At 47.2% G+C, this 18932-nt stretch overlaps 1 protein-coding gene across 2 annotated transcripts in view; it reads right to left on the minus strand.

Moving 5' to 3' along the window:
- Spock1 (SPARC (osteonectin), cwcv and kazal like domains proteoglycan 1) overlaps nt 1-18932 on the minus strand; it is a 438932-nt gene that overhangs the window by 95588 nt on the left and 324412 nt on the right. For both annotated transcript variants that reach the window (XM_050143949.1, XM_050143950.1), the window contains one exon: nt 17983-18109. In XM_050143949.1, coding sequence (XP_049999906.1) covers nt 17983-18109 — 127 coding nt within the window. The remainder of the gene's footprint in view (nt 1-17982; nt 18110-18932) is intronic.

Raw genomic sequence — 18932 nt, forward strand, 5'->3', positions numbered from 1 at the left:
TACCTACAAATGTTGGGGGAGGGGAGTAGAAGAGGTATATCAGCAACAAATGCTTTCCTTTCTCAGTGCCAATATTTATATTTGTTCATTTTCTGTTGCTGTTAAAAAAAAAAACACTCAGGCTTGGTACTTCATAATGATAAAGGGTATATGTAGCTCATAGTTTGGGAGGATAAAGTCCAAGATCAGTAGCCCCATTGGTTTGGTTTCTGAAGGAACAGAGAGGGAAAGGGGCCATGGAGAGACTGGGTCAGCCAAGTGGGTAGCCTTCTAAGTGGCCTTGTAAAGATCCACTGTGTGAGACCAGTACCACGCACTTCTGAAGATAGTGTCCTTATCAGCCAATTGTCTTCAGTTGATGTAGGAGGGTCTTCTATCTATCTGTTGCTTTCATTGGTTAATTAATAAAGAAAACTGCTTGGCCTGATAGGTCAGAACATAGGTAGGCAGGGAAGACAGAACAGAATGCTGGGAGAAAGAAGGCAGTGAGGCAGATGCCATAGCTCTCCTCTCTGAGATGGATGCAGATTAGAATCTTCCCGGTAAGCCACCACCTCATGGTGCTACACACCTTAATAGAAATGGGTTAATAAAGATGTGAGAGTTAGCCAATAAGAGGCTACAGATAATGAGCCAGGCAGTGTTTAAATGAATATGATTTGTGTGTTGTTATTTCTTGTGTAGAGCTAGTTGTGCGGGAGCCAGGCGGGAAGGCGGCCCACCCCTACTTCTACATTCAGTAGTCCTTACAATGGTCAGTCTGAAAGTTTTGAGACCACATATAGGGATATTGTCATGATATTAAAAAGAAAGACAAGACATATATTATTTTTAATGATAATGATATCAGTACAGAAATTGAGAATAGTCCTTTTGAAGAGTAAAGGAAGCCTTGTGTTTAAAAGCTTTATGGTTCTAAAATCGGCTTCACATTTTGACTTTGTAGGAACTAAATCCCTGCTGTCCATATTCAATATGAGTATGTTTATAGTTACTGGATTCTAGGGGTGAAGGTCCCTCCTTTCCCTTGCTGGTGCTTGACACGTCTGTTTCAGGACTTCTAGAATCAGCAAAGTTCTATTGACTGAAGCAGGGGACAGCCTCAAGCCCCAAACTATTCCCAGGGTGAGGCTTTGCATTCTAGGCAAATGAGATGGCCATGTTGGGAGGGATTCAATCTCCAGCCTAGAGGAAAAGATGGACATTTCCCCATTGGGAGGACGTAAACCCATGGACCTGTGCCAACCAGTGCTCATTAAAGATCCCAGGGAGGGACACTAGAGTCTGGGCAGGTTCTCTCTCTGACTTGGTCATGATCCCATGAAGATGCTGAACCAACCCAGAGATGAATGGATGAAATACTTTTTCTACCAAAGCCCACAAATCCCACTCAAGATAGAGCTGCTGGTTTAAGGTTGTGTTTCAGTGAAAGAGGGTTGAGCTTGCCTCCAGAGCAAGTACCAGGTACTGTGACATTTCCAGGTAATTTCCAGTTCATCCTTTTGTCATCAAAATTGCTGTGCAATTTCTAAACTTCTTTCAGAGATGTAATTAGCCAGCAGACACATCTCTGAGGCCCAGAGCATCTCTCTTTAATATGCCTGTGTGAGAGAACAGCATCCTGGGCTGTGCTTGCAGCCATCTCTTAGCCTCCCTTCCCCTGTGGATCACATCACCTCATATCTAGCACAGGCATCCAGACTGCTCAGGGGCACTTGACCTTCTGTTGCAGTGGTGCTCAGTGTCCTGCTAACACAAGCAACATGGAAGCTAAGCTGAAGCCCCTTCTCCAGCACAGGTACCAAGTCTGAGCCCAGAGCTTGGCATGCAGGCTTTCTGCTGGCAGCAGTAGTGAATAGTAGAAACCAGTCAAGTCCAGTTGCTGTGTAGGGTTTCATCTTGAAAGTATGTGCCACCTCTCAAACGCTCCATAGTCTCCAAGCTGAGAGAGGAAAGGGGCCATGGCATACAGTGAATAGGCAGATTTCTTTAAAAGGAAAATGACTTTGTTCCCTCGGGCTTTTAAGCAAAGAGCTTTGACAAAATGCAAGGCGAGTCTCCTGAGCCTGTCGGGCACCTGTGCTTGAGAAACGCTCTCTTTCTTATCCAACTCTCTGGCTCTGCTTCAGATTCCAGTCTAACTCCCTCCCTGCCCACCTCTCTACATACTAATCCAGCCGTGGAACTGAGCCAGAACCAGGAGAAAGGTAGAAGGCGAGCAACGAAACTGGGACCTTGGGTCCTCTGGGTGTCCTGCACTCAATGGTCGAGTCAAGCTGGGAGAGGGGACATGCGGGAGCTGGCCAAATAAGATAACCTGAGACACATGGATGCATGCCATACATGACTCGGCTTTTTATGAGTCTGGGGACTCAGCGTTCAAAGCCGGCTTGCAGGTCATTTCTTTCATCTTCCCGAAGACTAACTCTCCTCTACCCCATCCCATCTCTCACTCACATTCAATGAGCCCTGTTAGCTGCGAGGCACTATAGTGGACGCTGGATATAGGAAGGGTCCTGCTCAACGGTGCTGAGCTGGGTCGCAGGTGTGCAAGGGGAAGGGTGTGGTACCCCAACCTTGCTCTTCCTGTCCTTCCACACAATCTCACTTTCCTAGAAGCCCTTGCTTTATGCAAATCAGCCATCAGGTCCTCAAGGGGCCTTATGGCCGCCCAGGTGAGAGCACATGGCCTCCTACCCTGTGCATCCTGAGTGAGAAGGGAGGGAAATGAGGCTGGGAAAGGATCTGAGGGGAAGCTAGCTAGGCTGTGAGAATGAAGGAGGGTTTCCCAGTGGAGACAAACTTCCAACTAAGACCTGGACGATGGAGGAGCACGATTTGGGAAGTTCCGGGGGGGGGGGGGGCGGCAGTGTTGACACAGAGGGAACAGCGTGTCTGAAGCCCTAATGTGAGATGAGTCCAGCATGTAGGAAAGAAGCCTGCATAGCAGCCGGATCAGAGTCACGGAGAGGATACAGGAGGCTACAAGGCAGGAGTCAGAACCTGGGAGAGTAGGATAGGGACATTCTTCTCCAGCTTCTCCTCAGGAACAGCCTGCAATCAAGTATTGGTGGAGACGGAGACCACACTGAAGGGGAAAGAGGCAATGGTGATTAGCATTCAAACCCATGGCGGAGTTTATGGGCAAAGATGATAAGGTCAGTTAGGGTTGGCTACAGGGAGCAAAGGAAAAACAAAGAATCAAGATGACTCCAAGGTACCTGACCTGAGTCACAGTGCAATGGCCTCAGGACATAGGTCATCAGCAAGCTTGTGAAAGTACTGGGGACAAGGAGACTCAAGAGCTCTGTCTAGCCACATTAAACATGGGGTACCAATCAATACCTAAGCGAATGACTCTAATGGGGCCATTCAGCACCACTCCAAACAAGCACCAGGATATTCTGATTCATTGTGACTAAACCAGGAATGGTAACCCTTTGCAGACCACAGGATACAGGAGGCCAAAACTGTTCTGGTTCAGTTAAGTCTGGATTCTGTATCTGCGCCATTCACTCACGCTTAGGCAAGGAAAAACCTCTACACGAGTGTTAGCGACACTACCTGTTAATATGTGGGTGGAATCGTGTAAAATATGGTGGTTGTGAGGATGGAACTGGCTGACGGGCAGCCCCAGGCACAGGATGAACTGGGACCTGTGGCCAACTCCCTGCTCCGGGTACCACTCCCTTGAGAGACAGGCCCTAATGGGGGGGAGCACACTGCAATCCCATGCCGCTCTCCATTCCTGCCATTAGCTATTATTACCCTTGGGTTGATGCAAACCTCACGAAAGGAAAAAAGCGCAAGAGATTCCAAAGCAATACACTGTTTAGAGAGACTGAAATGGCAAGCCAGGGGAGATGACAGATACGGCGATAAAAATGTGGATCTGTGAGACGTGTAATCAAGGAAGGCTATGAGCTGTGAAAACCCAGCAACCTCTGTTACCTCTATTTCCTCCCACAGCCAGACTCTTCCATAGCAACAGAGCAGGGGCATCTGTGTGGGTGGTGGGCAGCCAGGAGCGAGGGGCAGTCTACCTAGCCAGGGGGTGGACTCACTGGGGGCACTAGAGTCTGGTAGACCGACAACACTAAGCCTAGGTGATAGAAGTCCTCTGCTTATGATAGGGTGGTGGGGGTGGGATACCTGGGGACCTCCCCTGAGGGTTGCTGCAGCCCACTGGTCTTCAGCCTCTCTGTCTGCAGTGACCCCTGAGGTCACTAGGTAGTACAATGTCCTCATTTTCCATGCACACGTTCTTCTCTTTCCAGGTTGTTATAATAAGACAATGACCATGGCCTAAGACCAAAATAAAAACAAAACCACGTTTCTATGACAACCAGTTCTGAGCCAGGTACACAGCAGGTGGCACCACACAGAGGCTCAGGCAACTGGAGGAGTTACTGTCTTCCGAGATGGAGCCTTCTGTTTTTCCCTCCCCATATCTCCACTACCTGCTCTGGACTGGGTAAGTCCAGTCAGCTGCTGGGAAAGGAAAAAGGGCACAGTTAACATAGACACAGCTTTAGCAGAAGCTCTTACCACTCAGAAACACAGTCTGCAGTGACCCTGGACAACTAATCAGGAGCCTATAACTGAACTAAATACTGTTGAACTGGCCCGTGGTGTTAATCGTGCCTCTTTGCCAAGACAAGGTTAAGAGAACTTCAGCCTGAGGTGATATTTCTTATAAAATATGTGTATTGAGTCTGTCTACCCACACATACACACTTCCTATCACTAACTGGCCTCACAGAGCACTCTGAATGGAGACTGTTTCCATAAAGACTTTGGGAATCAGGGTGACGTTGTACAGGAACCTGGCTCTTCTGTCTTGGGCGAAGGTGATGTGGGAGTCCCTTCTGTGTGCTGTGATGACCATTAATGAATAAAGAAACTGCTTTGGACCTATAGCAAGGAAGGACTTAGGTAGGCAGGGAAAGCTAGGCTGAAGGCTGGGAGAAAGAAGGGCAGAATCAGAGAGAAGCCATGGAGCTGCAGGAGACAGACTCTGGGAACATTACCTGGTAAGCCACAGACACGTGGCAGTACACAGATGAATAGAAATGGCTTAAATTAATATAAGAGTTAGCCAATAAAAAGTTAGAGCTAATGGGCCAAGCAGTGATTTAATTAATATAGTTTCTGTGTGATTATTTTGGGTCTAAGCTAGCCAGGTGGCTGGGAAAAACAAGTGGCCCCTCCTCCAACACTAAGGGACTTTGGGAGTGTTACTGAGCCTCTTCCTCTTAACCCCTCTCTTTGTTGTCTTTGTGTCTCCTCTCTTCCTCTGCATTATCTGAAGAAGGGACCTGATGACAGTGCCCTTTCTGTAGGCCAGGTGTTAAAACTACCTAGCGGCATAGCAGGGCAGCGGCACGGGTAGACACGGCAGAGTGCTTGGTTCCTGGTATTCACAGACCACCTCTACTTGGTCAGCAGGGACGATCTAAGGTGGAATGGTCAGACCAAGGGTGGGAAAGAGGGACCCTGGCGATAGCTCTGGAGTTGACACTGGTCTATGACCCGGTGGATAAAGAGTTATCCTTGTTCAACTCCTGAGGAAGTTTCCCAAAAAGGGTTCTCCATTGCGTGGTTTCCCCCTGCACATCTGACAGACATGGAAGGCTAACACAGAAAAGAAAAAAAAAAAAAACCATGTTGCTGCCACAGGAGTATGTGAGGCTTGACTCAAAGACTCCAACAAAACCCAAACAGCTCATGCTTGCTTGCAAGCTCCATGAGGCACAGCTGCCTCAGCCTGCGCACCTCCACACATGCTGAGCACATCAGAAGGACTCAGCAAGCACCCGAGCCAACAGCAGGCTGGGATGAAGAGATGCCACACTGGAGTCTGTAGGCGGCAGACATTCACACCTGCCAAGCTGGGCGGGGCTTTCTCCACTTCCTGCCATGGACTCACAAAACGAGACAAGGCAGTTCTAAATGCAGGCCCGCCTTGCTTCACACCGGAGCTCCCACACCTGACCTTGTTTGCTACATACTGGCCAAATGAACGAACCTGAGAATCACTACAGAGACGACCTGAGCATCTGTCCTGTTGGAGTGGAGGTGGGGAGACGTCACCAACCAGGAAAGCATTCTTGCCGCAGCCAAGGACTGCTGCAGGTTACGTCCTCAACAAGAGGTCCCTGCTGCCCATTCAAAGCATGAAGCACGACAGACTTCCTGTATGTGGGAACAAAAGGACACCTGAGCCCCAGGGCCAGAGGGGAGACCCAGGCGGGTAGGGGGAGCTATGAAAATACTATAGGAATAGATTTACAGGACACATAAGATGCTGAGAACTTAGTGTGTATTAATTCAGCTTCTCACAAAGACCCTTCAGCCCCACTTACAGAGAAGGAGACTGGAACACAGAGGTGGACCAACCTCTGGACAAGGCCAGACCCATGACTGATGCGCCCACTTCCTCCTACTGTTTTATGTCCAGATCACAATCTTTTCCCATGTCTGCCTTCTCTAGATACAGAAAACAATGCGAGACTAGAACCAGTAGCCATCAGGGGTCCAGTGCATAACAAATGTCCCTGTGACTCCAGAGGGCCACCTGCAAAGAGGGGCCCAAGGCAGGCTCCAGAAAAGTCCATGGCCTTCTCCCCAAGTGGGGACTTCCAGGCCTGAATGAATGGAGCTAGAGCCCCATAGAGTCAGAAGACAAAGTAGCCCCTGTCAATCACGTGGCCCTTGCCCCTCTGTCACCTACAAGATGAATAACACTTGTTGCACTGATCAGGAAGCCTGGCTTCACCCACACCAGACACTGGTGCTTGTCTCAGACACTTAGCTGGCCAGAACTTTATGATCCACCCACCTAAGTGAGCCTTCTCTGAAAGGCCACCAGAGGCATAGGTCTCCAGAGACTTCCTCTGCCATACCTGCCACTCCCCAGTTGGCTGTTGTGGCTGATGCTCCATCCTCCAAACATCTTTCCCCCAAAGCTAGGGGAAACCCCAACCTCACCACATGGAAAGCAGGTGTTCTACCTAGAAGGATGCTAAAATCCAAGATGTACCACAAAAGCAATTTCTCCATGCAGGAGACTCTGGAATGATGGGGCGTTGTCATGGGGAGCCACATCTTCTGCATGGATGGAGGGGAAAAGTTTGGAAAGCATCAGTGCCGTTCTTCCTTTTCCAGACTAGATGGAAGAACAACAAAGCCTCTCTAAGTGATGGGGGGATGCCCGCAACCAGCTGAGAAATGTGGAGTCTAAGGGGGGAGGCAACTGCAGGAACCTGCTGCTCCTTGGACACCCCGAAGGCTTGGCACAAATCCTTTATTTTAAAAAATTATTTGTTATTTTTACTTATTTTTTTAATTTTATGTGCTTTGGTATTTTGTCTGTATGTCTGTGTAAGAGTATCAGACTCCCCTGGAGGTGGAGTTACAGACAGGTGTGAGCTGCCATGTAGGTGCTGGGAATATGAACCCACGGTCTTCTGGGAAAATAGCCAGTGCTCCTAACCACTGAGCCATCTCTCCAGCCCTCTTGACCTGAATTTTTTTTAAAAAAAAAAATTTAAATAGTCATACTGATGTATAATCAATATATAAAAGTCTATATATTTTAAGTATAAACTTCAAGGAGCTTTGGTAAGTATAATATGTACTGAGAAAATAATTGCTATAATCCATCTAGCTAACATTCCATTGTCCTTGAAATCCCTCCTCTTTATTCTTCTCCAACTTCCTTCCTACTATAGATAACCATTGATTTATCCTGATTATCAGTAAAGATTACTTTACATTTTATAAAGTTTTCTTTTTGTTGTTTATATGTTTTTTATTTATTTTTAAAATTGCTTTTATTGAGCTATATATCTTTCTCTACTCCCCTTTCTTCCTCCCCATAATAAATCTATGTAATATTTTTATGATGGACATACATTTTAGTCTGCTCAGAATGTTTTTTTAATTTATGAGCATTTGTGTCTTGCCTGTATGTATGTCCTTGTAAGGGTGTCAGGCCCCCTGAAACTGAGGTTACAGATAGCTATGAGCTGTCATGTAAGAGTTGGGAAACAAATCCAAGTCCTCTGGAAGACTAGTCAGTGCTCTTAAGCACTGAGCCATCTCTCCATCCCTGAAGTTTTTATTAATGTAATCTATATACTATTTTGTATCTGGTTTTTCTTGGCATAGTTATTTTAATATGCATTATGTTGTTATATGTATCAATAATTGAAGCCTTTTTGTGTCTGGGTATTTTTTAGATTGTATGGCACTCTGGTTTGAATGTGTGGCTGAGAAGTTCAGATGCCAAGAATGTAATTTCTCAGTGTAGTAACGGTGGGAAGTAAGGTCTCAGGCTAGGCCAGCTTTCTGTGGCCGTGACAAATGCCCAGAAAATCAGAGGAGGAGAAACAATTGATGTGGGCACTTGTCCTCAGAGGCTTCGCTCCACGGTGGCTGGAGTCCCTGCTTTGGAACCACAGAGAGGCATGAACTCACAGGCTGTGGCGAATGTTTGAGCACAGTTTCTCAATTCAGAGTGACCACAAAGCCTTCTGAACTGAAGGCAGAACTAGGAGCCTGACCTCCGTGAGTTAACTGCTTTCCCCAGGTCCCACCTCTGAAAGGTCCCATGGCCTCTTGACAGCACAGGCTGAGGATCAAGCCTTCAACACAGCACCCTTGGGGAGACATTCCATCCAGACCAGTGGGAGGAACTCAGGTTATGGGGAACCCTTCACGAACTGATCAGTGTCTTTCCGGAGGAACCACCTAAACTTTGGCAATTCAGGAGAAGGGGCTGGAGCCCTTGCGTAGCGGTATAGATGGGTGTTTTCTTTGTCGAGACGTGCTTCTAATGATTTCATCTTTCAATACCAGACATTTCAAATTAGCCTGACTGCCTTTGATAAATGTATAATTCATCGTCTAAGTCTTAAATTGCCTTTTGTGTTTAAACATGTTGAGCATTTGAACTTTATAGTCTGGATCGGAAAGTCTGTCACTCAGTTTCTGGGGGTTCTAATTCTGCTCTTGATGGCCTATGTCATCTCTCACAGCTGCTTACTCCCTTCTGAAGACTCACAGTCTGTCTGGCAGGGTTCGGAGGGAGTCCTCTGAAGACTTCAGGTGTGGAAGGTGGGGATTCGTGCTAGCTCCTCCAGGCACCCTCATGCTTTCCCACCCAGGACCATCTGAAGTGATCTATCTCCTACAGCATGCCAAAAACATAAATATGAACTGCCACACACACTGAAATCCCTGGGGTGTATGAGTAGGAGTCCACTTGCTTGTTCTGGCCACCCAGAAGCAAAATAACCACACAGAAACTATATTATTTCAAACACTGCTTGGCCCATTAGCCCTAGCTTCTTATTGGCTAACTCTTACATCTTAATTTAATCCATTTCTAGTAATCTGTGTACCACCACGTAGCTGTAGCTTACCAGCAAGATTCCAACCAGAGACAGACTCTGGTGGGGCTCCATGGCTTCTCCCTAATTCCACCTTCTCTCTCCCGGCGTTCAGATTAGTGTAGTGAGTTTTTCCTGCCTACTTCTTTTCTGCCCTGCTCTGCTATAGGCTCAAAGCAGTTCGTTATTCATTAATGGTAATCACAGAGGAAACCCCACATCATGTGAGCCACAGGACAGTTGTCAGTCATGAACCCTTCTTCTCACACGACTTCATCCCTCTGTTCTATGTATGTCTGTGCCATGCTTGCCATCTCTGAGTGCCTGTGGGCTCTTCATTACAGTATTACAGGTTTACCCTTGTTCTCGATCCAGAGTCTAAGCTGAGACTCACAGTGTTCCTGTAGCTCTGACTCAGTACCAAGCAGATTAAAAAAAAGAAAAAGAAAAAACAGAAAACAAACCTAAACACTAAACCACCTCGAACTCAAGGTGACTATCCAGATGGGCCTTTCATCTTTGATCCCACCTAGAACCTCAGGAGCTCTCTCCAGTCTGTACACTGCTCTCTTTCCAGTGCTCCTCTGCTGGGTTAGCATTTTACCTCCCTAACTGCAAAACAGGGGTCAGCATCCTACCCGGCTTCTAGCGCCCTTTGCTCCTGAACCAGGATTTGGCTTAAATGTTCCAAAATTAATCATTCAAAATGATTTGTGCATTATAGCTAGATACCTTTCTTTCAGACGGTTTTGGTTACCTCCAGACTATCACACACTTGGAAAGTACAGGCATGCAGACAGCTCCTGCAAGGCAATCAGCACACTCCAGAAAGAAAACACATGGTGGTGTTGGCATTCAGAAGAAAGAGACAGCGTTATCTGGCCTGAGGGGAGCAGAAGGATTTACTGAGGAGAAACGCTTAGATTGAACCTTAAAGCTTAAATCCTAGGAACATGGTTTCTCCTTCAGGTAGGCTCAATCTAGTATCTGCCATCATTGTGAGTTAAGTGCAAAAACCTAGCAGCTGACTGGAGAAGCTGCCGAGTGGTGGTTGTACTTAGTATCCACACAGCTCTGGGTTAGAAGTCTGCCACAAATAAATAAAAGTTAAAATATTATAATAAAAAGATGCATGCTGTCTGTTCCACTTCTGTCTGTCCTTTGCATAACATCATTTGGGGGTGTGCATTAGTTATTTCTAAGGGACCCCAAGTAGCTGACCTACACAGCTTTCAGCAGGAAAAGGTTAAACAGCAGGAGAGAAACTGCCCTAATCCTGCACATGGACACCTTCTGCACACCCCACCTTGACTGATACATGCCATTATCTGCCATTCACTCTACTGGAGAGAGGCTGGGATTAGGGTGACAGAGAAAAAAATCAACGGACTTGTGTGGAAAATTCCATCACATTGTTTGAATGTATGTCATTGTGATTGGTTTATTAAAGAAACTGACTGGCCAATAGCTGGACAGAATAAGGTTAGGTGGGAGAACCAGACTAAAGACACTGGGAAGAAGGAGGGTGGAGTGGGAGGAGTCACCAGCCAGATGGAAAGGAAGCAGGACGTGCAAGAGAGGTAAAAGTCATGAGCCTCGGGGCAGCACATAGATTAATAGGAATGGGTTCATTTAAGTTGTAAGAACTAGTTAGCAATAAGTCTGAACTATCGGCTGAGTATTTGTAATCAATATTAAGTCTCTGTGCATTTATTTTGGAGCTACAGACTTCAGTGTGAAAGCAGTTCTTAGCGGCTTTGGAGAACTTGGGGGGAATGACGCACTTTGGGCTTCAGAACTTCCGTAGTGCCTGGAGTATGCTCTCTGCGGATCTCACTGACCTGGAGAGTGCTTTTCCTCTTCTAACTCGTGCAGAAGGCTCTGAGCGCAGTCATCTAAACTGAAGGAGACAAAACAAAATTCTCCCAATTTTCACTGACTTCAGAAAAGGGAATAAAATCGCCTTGGTAAAAGTGAGATCACCCTTACAGCCATTATCTTCAACATCCAAGTACGGAACAGTTCAGGTGAGTGTACACCAAATTCTAGTACAGAATGAGGAGTTCCTGAATTCCCTCACATGCCATATGGGTCCTGGTCCAAGGCTTGGGAAATGAGCAGAATTCTCCGGGTGCTGCCGACTCTGAGACTGAATTATTCTCTTGGAAAACACTGAGAAGGATGCATGGCTTTACCCAGGTGAGTGATATAGCCAAAGGGAATGTGTTTGTTCCCTTTAAAGAAAACAGCAACATGATAACTTAATTAAAGTTGTTTGTAATGACTTAATTAGATTTATAGCACTGTGCATACTCATTCTGGCCAGGGACCTTTCCGTCTTCTGAATGGTGGGAAGGAAGAGGTCTCAGGTGCTCTGCAGTTTTTCTTCATCCATCTTCTGATGAGGGGCACCAGGCCCCACTGTGTTCAGATGAGTGCTTCATCAAATAGGTCAACTGTGTGTTCAGCAGAACTGACAGCAAAAAGGCCCCCTATCCCTAATGTATTTTTAATAAAGGGATTGACTAATTATATGATGTTTTACTTGGGGCATCTGAGAAGAAATAAAAATCATTTTTTCAAATCTTGTTTAACCGTGTTTGCATAAAGGACCTAGATAAACGTGGTGAAATAATTAATTGAATCACGTCCTTCTGCTCTAACTTCTGTGACGAATCTGCATGCTGAAGAAGCCTGGGTAAATCCACGGATGCCTTTTCTTATAGATGGCGTCTGAATGTCTGTGTTTTGGCATAATAACAATTTTCCCCAAAAGTTCATCCTCAGGAACCAAAAAGACAACGTTATCTTGGCATGTCTAAGAAGCAAAATGATGCAGAGAACTGAAGACGTGTTCTGCAGAAAGTCTTAAGGATTAGGCCAAATGGCTTCAGAGAATTCTGCATGTAACTAGTATTGGCTCTATATTTCAGGGAATTTCCCCTTTAACTAGACAACATTCTCAATATAAAGGTCTCTTTTTATCATGTGTCTTTCTACAGGCATTGTTCCTGATAGAGCTCAGGGGGTGACTGAGTAGATATGAACACTTGCTATGCAAGAAGAAGGCCTGAATTTGAACTCCCAACATGCACATAAAAGCCAGGCACTGGCTCCTGGGCCTGTATCCAACATTAAGAGGTGGAGATAAATCCCAGGAGCTGACCAGCCAGTCAGTCTAGCTAAACCAGCAAGCCTCAACTCAGTGAGAGACATGGTCTCAAGTTGTCAGGGCAGAGGGTGATAGAGGAGAATCAGACATCCTCATGTGGCCTCGAGCAAGTAGGCATGAATGCATACATATGGCGTGGAAACACATGCACACATACACACACCCACGCACGCACATGCATGGTCTTAAATATTCTTACACTGGCTCAAACGAATGCTACTTAGCTGATGACCCCAAAGAAGCGACCACCTCTGGTATGGGAAAGGGGCCTTTAAATGAGCCCCTTTCCTAGTCTAAAATGTGGTCCCTGCCTTTTTGCTGTTAAAAAAGTTCTTCTCTCAATCATAGAGAAGTGGGGCTCACAGGCCAGAGCAGGCCACTCACACAGCCTCATTAGCCAGGACAAGGACTTGATTAAGAGAAGAGGTTTGGTTCAAAATGAGCCAATTAGAGGCCTTCCCTGAGATCCTAGCACAGGTTGGGGCAATTTTCCTAAGGCGAAAGCAAGGGAATCCGAGGGTTTCAGAATCCGCACTCTTTGCAAATAGAAAGGGATTATTTGTAGCATGAATCCAGGCAGAGCAAGAACGGGGAGTGGGGGGTGAGGGTAGTATGGGGACGGACGAACCCCATGCTACCCAGGAGTTTCCCATCTCCTGCCAAGGCCTACGTGTCTCAGTGTCCCCTCAAGCTATCTATATCAGAAACTTCCTTTTTATAGTTTAAGCTAAATTTGAGGCACACGCTCCTGCCATGTAAAGTCGGACGTGTTACGAAGACAGAGCTGGTAGGTCTAAAGCTTTTCAGTGGGTTTTTATTTGCAAAGTAAAAGCCGTGACCCCAGTCAGACTGCGGCTCAAATATTGACTCTGATGTTTCCGGACCATGCCGATCCTTTAGCTGGTTCTCTCCCTCCCCCAGCTTTTACTTGAGGACCAACAACTGTGTGTTCTCATGAGTGTGTGTCTACTTTGTGTCAGTTGCTGTGATAAAGGTGATGACCAAAAGGGACTTGACGAAGAGAAGGCTTATTTCATTTCACAGTTTATAGTCCAAGGAAGTCAGGGCAAGAATGCAGGGCGGGAACCTGAAGGCAAGAACTGAGGCAGAGACCACAGACAAACTCTGCTTGTTGGCTTGCTCCCATAGTGTTTTTGTCTTACTTTACACACACACACACACACACACACACACACACCAGGATCACCTCCTCAAAGGTGGCACCACCCACAGTGGACTGGGACCTCCCACATTGATCATTAATCAAGAAAATGCCCTAAAACCTTGCCCACAGGCCAAACCGATGGGGATCCCTTCTCAAATTTAAGGTTCCTCTTTCCAGGCAACCAGAGTTTGTCTCAAGGCAACAAAGATTAACCAGCTCACTGTGTTTTGAAAACCTGTTGAAAAAACAGAGAATAAAATGCCACTTGGCACAGAGGCTCAAGGCATTGTAGTCAGCATGGCCTCAGCAAGTAGCGCCTGCCTCCTTAGCACTGCTAAAACGTCACCATGGTAGCGGCCATGAGATAGCATGTTCACCTGGCCTTCAGATAGCTGTCGTACAGTAGATGCACATGGCTGCTAGTATTACAGCTACATTCCTAACCTGCCTTTGCAGCTTTTCTGGGGCCTATGAAGTAATTCTGGCTAATGGGCCACGAGCAGGTGAGGCTGGTGACTTCTGGATGGTTCCTGCTTTCATTGCCTCTTCTCACTGGACTGGCTGCGCCCAGAAGCCATGCTACACCCTCAGGCAAAACTTCACTATTCTAATTATTGTGGATGACAGAATACCAAGCCAAATGAGCCCTGGGAAACCCCAGTCTGGAGGTAGCACCTCAGTTCTGGGTTGCTTCTGTGTGGACTGGAAGCCAGAGTTGACGGGCTTAAGTTTCTGTTTCATCTAGGATTTTGTCAGAGCAGCTAGAACCCATATCCTCCGGAATATGTCGTTAGTTCTCTAGGTTTTGTTTACGCTCACTCCTCGGGGAAGGTCTTTGGAGAGGGCAATAACACTAGAGCATAAGTCTATTTTAAAACTGAAGGTAACCACAGGAATGAGCTCTCATTACCAAGTGATGTCCGACTCCCCCAGACTAAGACAGGAAGTTGTAAATGAACATGGCCTGAGGGGGAGGCAAACTGGGGCATCTGCCATCCATACAGCATTTCTCCCGAAATCGCAAACTTTCTAACGTATGAAGCAAAATCACTTAGAGTTGGCCAGAAGCCACCAAGTACCTCTCCAGAGTCACAAAGCCTCTACGGTTGACCTTTTCTATGCAACAGAAAATCAAAGCCATGAATTGGACTCCAGACCGTTTATCAGACTGCTCCTCTCCACTGGGGTCTCTCTGCTCTCTTTCTCCTGCTTCCAAGAGCATGGACAGAGTATGTCACAATCACTGAGCCTCTCAGCGCTGTCCAGGGGAGCCTCTGGAGGCAGCTGTCACTTTCTGCCTTCACTGCTGTCCCAGAGCAACGGGCTCTGAGGCTCAGTCTGGGCAAAGGCAGCATCCTGCCCATCCTGCCTGCAGTTCCCAGTTGCTTCATTGCCTTCTTCATCAACAGCAAGGCTCTCTGCCAGTACCTTTTGCAAGCGAAGGCCATTCACAGGCTGCAGGTCTGCCGGGAACAGGCCTACCCCTACCACCAGCCTCAACTAAAGACAGACAAAGCAGTGTAACAAGGCTTTCATGGTGGGAATGCCCACAGGTCAGACATCCTAGACGCTGAAAACAGTGCTTACAGCCAGCTGGAGGAGTCTCACAAGACTACACCCCAAATCAGCTTCAATCCTCTGAACTTCCTGTTCTTGGAAAATCTGGCCAACAGAGACTACACTTGCCAAGAACTTCAAACACGACCTTTACTTGGTAGCGGTTGTTAGAAACTATTAAGATGCCTCGGCAAAGATAATAAAATCTGTGGGACAGTGCGCTGGAGGAAATGCCAGCCCTGGAAAGCAAGCGCTCCCGCCCCGCCCTCACGCCTGCTCTTTCAGAACCAAAAGAACACATTTCCTTCCAAGGCAGTTCTTAGCTCTGCATCTTTCTCTGGGCGGGCGTCTAGACGTAAATGAGCCGTTTGCTAATTGTTTAACAGCTTTCAAGGAAGAAGATGTGGGGGAGGGGCGGAAACAGCCGGGTGTTTTCCCTGCTTGTTATCCAGTTTTTAGCAGGTGTGTAGCCGAGAACAGCGCTAACTCTTCAGAAACCTGTGCCACCAAGAGACCCTGCTTGTCAGAGGCTGTTCAGGTCCTGGCTCGGAAAGGAGCAGTTGTGGACATCAGAACTTCTGCTGCTGTGACCAGTGAAAGATCCCAGGAGAGATCCTGCCAGGGAAATTCCCCCGCAGGGATGGGGCAAATTGGCCCAGGTATCTGAATTGGAAGAAGTACTGGATAGCATATACCTGTGTAAGGTCATTTTACGAACTATCACAGGCTGCAGTCCTGGAAATCATGTTCCCACCTGGGGGAAAGTCGTGGATATCACGTACCCACAGGAGAAGCCATACTGGATAGCATTTTCCTCTATGAGAAACAGTCCCAGCAGAACTCTCTTATGGGCCCTCTCTGAGTTTCCAAGACCTGAGCACCATTCTGGGGATCTGGCGCCATTTCTAAAATAGCTTTCCCTTCTAGAAGGAGACTAGCTGGCCCACCTGAATGGAAGATGATCACAGACTTCCCACCTGAATGGAGCCCAAATCCAGCAGCCTAGACCCTGCCCCATGCCATAAGCTCCACCCAGCTCTGTGGGGAGCAGCAGCAAAGGAAAGGGATTTGCAAATGATGGGCTCCAGGCACTGCAGGCACGACCAAGACACTGTTGCCAGGAGATTGGTAAACTCAGCTGAGATGAATACGTAGGTGTCCTTAATCTGAGTTTGTAGTGGAGATGACTTTACATTTCAAATCTCAGTCACCAAGACCAGGCTAACTCGCTGGTGCCACTGTAGATGGTTTTCTACACATGACAAAAAAAAAAAAAAAACCCACTGTGCCAGTCTTGAACACTGCCAGCAGGTCTGGCAGCCACCGGTGTCTGAATCTAACACACATTCCTACCCTTCATTCCTACATGGAGGCAGGTGAGTGCAAAATCGTGACTCTATAATGGAATCCCCCAAATCTTACAAAGTAAAGTCCAAAGTCCTTCCTGTGGTCTTCAGCTTACTAAATGTGGCCGACTGTTTCTCTATAGTCAGCAAATGGCTCACTTACATCTAGATAGAAGAGAGAGATGTGATGCTAAGGGCTGTTGTAGAAGAGAACATGCCCTCCCCCTTTGGAAACTGTACGTGTGCTTCATAGGCCTGGAGTTTCTGTATCAGCCCCGTGCCCCGGCAGGTGACCCAGCCACACTGGCACTAGAGTGAACTGCAGGGTTGGCTGCGGTCATCCACAGGGTTGGCTTTGTCTTGCCCCATAACATCGTATATTATCTCGAGTCTGCAACCTCGTGCATTGATCTTAGGTTCTGAGGAGTCACACCTACAACTGGTACTTCTGGGGTTGAAATACTGGGAAATGCCTGCTGCAGAATGTTATTCCTGAGTATATATTCCTCTACCAGTTCCTTTTACCTTGCCCTCCTGGCAACTATTCCACCTGCCTGGCATCTGGACCACAGTGAAAGAAAATGAAAGTAGGACTTGCCTTTGAGAATGGGGAAGAAAAATAGATTTTCAGCGATGCCTATAAAGCCAGCATCCCAGACGTGTTAGAGTTACCAGAGTCAAATCATCACTAAACTCAGTCTCTAATCAATTTTATCCAAGATCAAGTGAAAGAAGGAAGGGGAAACTGAGGTATGCTTGGGGGGGGGGGGACAGGACCACTCCCACAGGGTATTTGAATGAACTCCCAAAAGAGGAGTCTCTCTTCCTTCCTCCTAATGATCATTCATGGCCTCCTGGTTCCCCCTTGGGACCACCCGAGAGCCCAGGAATCCCATTAAACCTGGATATTTCTTAATTTGGCTTGTTTTGATTTGGCTTGATTGGGATTTTTGCATCAGCAGAGAGCTTGCGCTAGGAAAAATTCCTAACAGCAAGCAGTAGAGGTCACCCTATGAAACTGCCCTGGAACTCAGGAAGACAGATGAAGGCAAACAGCTCTGCAGCAGGAGGTGGGAAGTGCCAGAGCTCTGCTTCTCTACCGGAAGCATCAACTCCCAGGCTGTTTCTCCGGGGTCAAGTGATGTGGTGTGTGTCTTTGGGCAGAGCACATCTCTCTTCCCCCTTTGGTCTTCAGTCACCCCCATCACATGTCACTTTGTTTGGTCTCCTTGGTCAGAAGCTATCTGAGTCTGCCTTCCCCAGAACAACCAGGCTGCTCAGAGCACAGAGACCTGACGAATGAACAGACCTGCGGTGGTGTTTGTAATACGGACAATAAAGACCAACCTTGGACGTGTACGTGTGCCCATCAGATCCGCAGACCATCGTTGACTGTGCCACGGGGCAGGGCTTGCACTTAATCAGATTTGAAGGTCCAACCCAGTGTTTGTGAGCCACATTCCCCTTCTTTTGCCTAAGGAAGAAAAAGGGGATAAGTTAGTCGAAACTCTGTCCTGCCCTTATCGATGCTCACTAGGTTCCCAAAGAACACAGCTATATACACACACTAAAGCAGCCCTAAAGCAGATAAGAGGCCCAAGGGACGCTAGCCAAAACTCCCATTTGTTCCAAGTCATTAAAAGGTACCAGGAGTTTTCTCCAAAGCACGCATTCCATTCAATAGCTGAACTAAGCAAAATGGTAGCCATTAAAACAGTGCAAATCACATATCCACATGGAACAAACATCCCAGTCGTCTCAGAAACAGTGAGAGAGAAAGAGCGGTGCAGTCTGCCCCTGTGCCGGGTCAACACATCACAAGAGTCCTGAACAGTTTCCCACAGCCTTACACTCTCCTGGGACTGCTGGGCCATTTCTGTAGGGGCAACCCATGCCACTGTGTGAGCACTCCACACAGAAATACTCTGAACGCCACCAGAAGACTCTTTCCCAGTTGTGGAAAACCATCTCTGGGTACACGCTAAAGCGATTTCCCTATAGCTTCCAACTTGCCCCTTGGTGAAGACTAGGGTGATGTCACTTCTGACAATTTCACATAATCAGAACTCCCTTCCGTTCCAGCTCCCGCTTCCATATCTCACCTTGGTTGTAAATGGTAAGTGGCCAGGACTGTGATGGGGTGTGTGCAGAGAAAGGACCCTATCTCTATATCACAGGCCACTGAAAGAGAGGCTCCTGCAGTGCCTGCCGTCCTTTCTTTCTCAGCCAAAGCTGATCTCCATGTAGTTCACTGTGTGACTCGCATGGGCCATGGGCAAACACCTCTGCATTGCCCA

Source organism: Alexandromys fortis, unplaced genomic scaffold (assembly GCF_014885135.2).
Source record: "Alexandromys fortis isolate MF-2015 unplaced genomic scaffold, M_Fortis_MF-2015_v1.1 scaffold_1, whole genome shotgun sequence".
Classification (NCBI taxonomy): domain Eukaryota; kingdom Metazoa; phylum Chordata; class Mammalia; order Rodentia; family Cricetidae; genus Alexandromys; species Alexandromys fortis.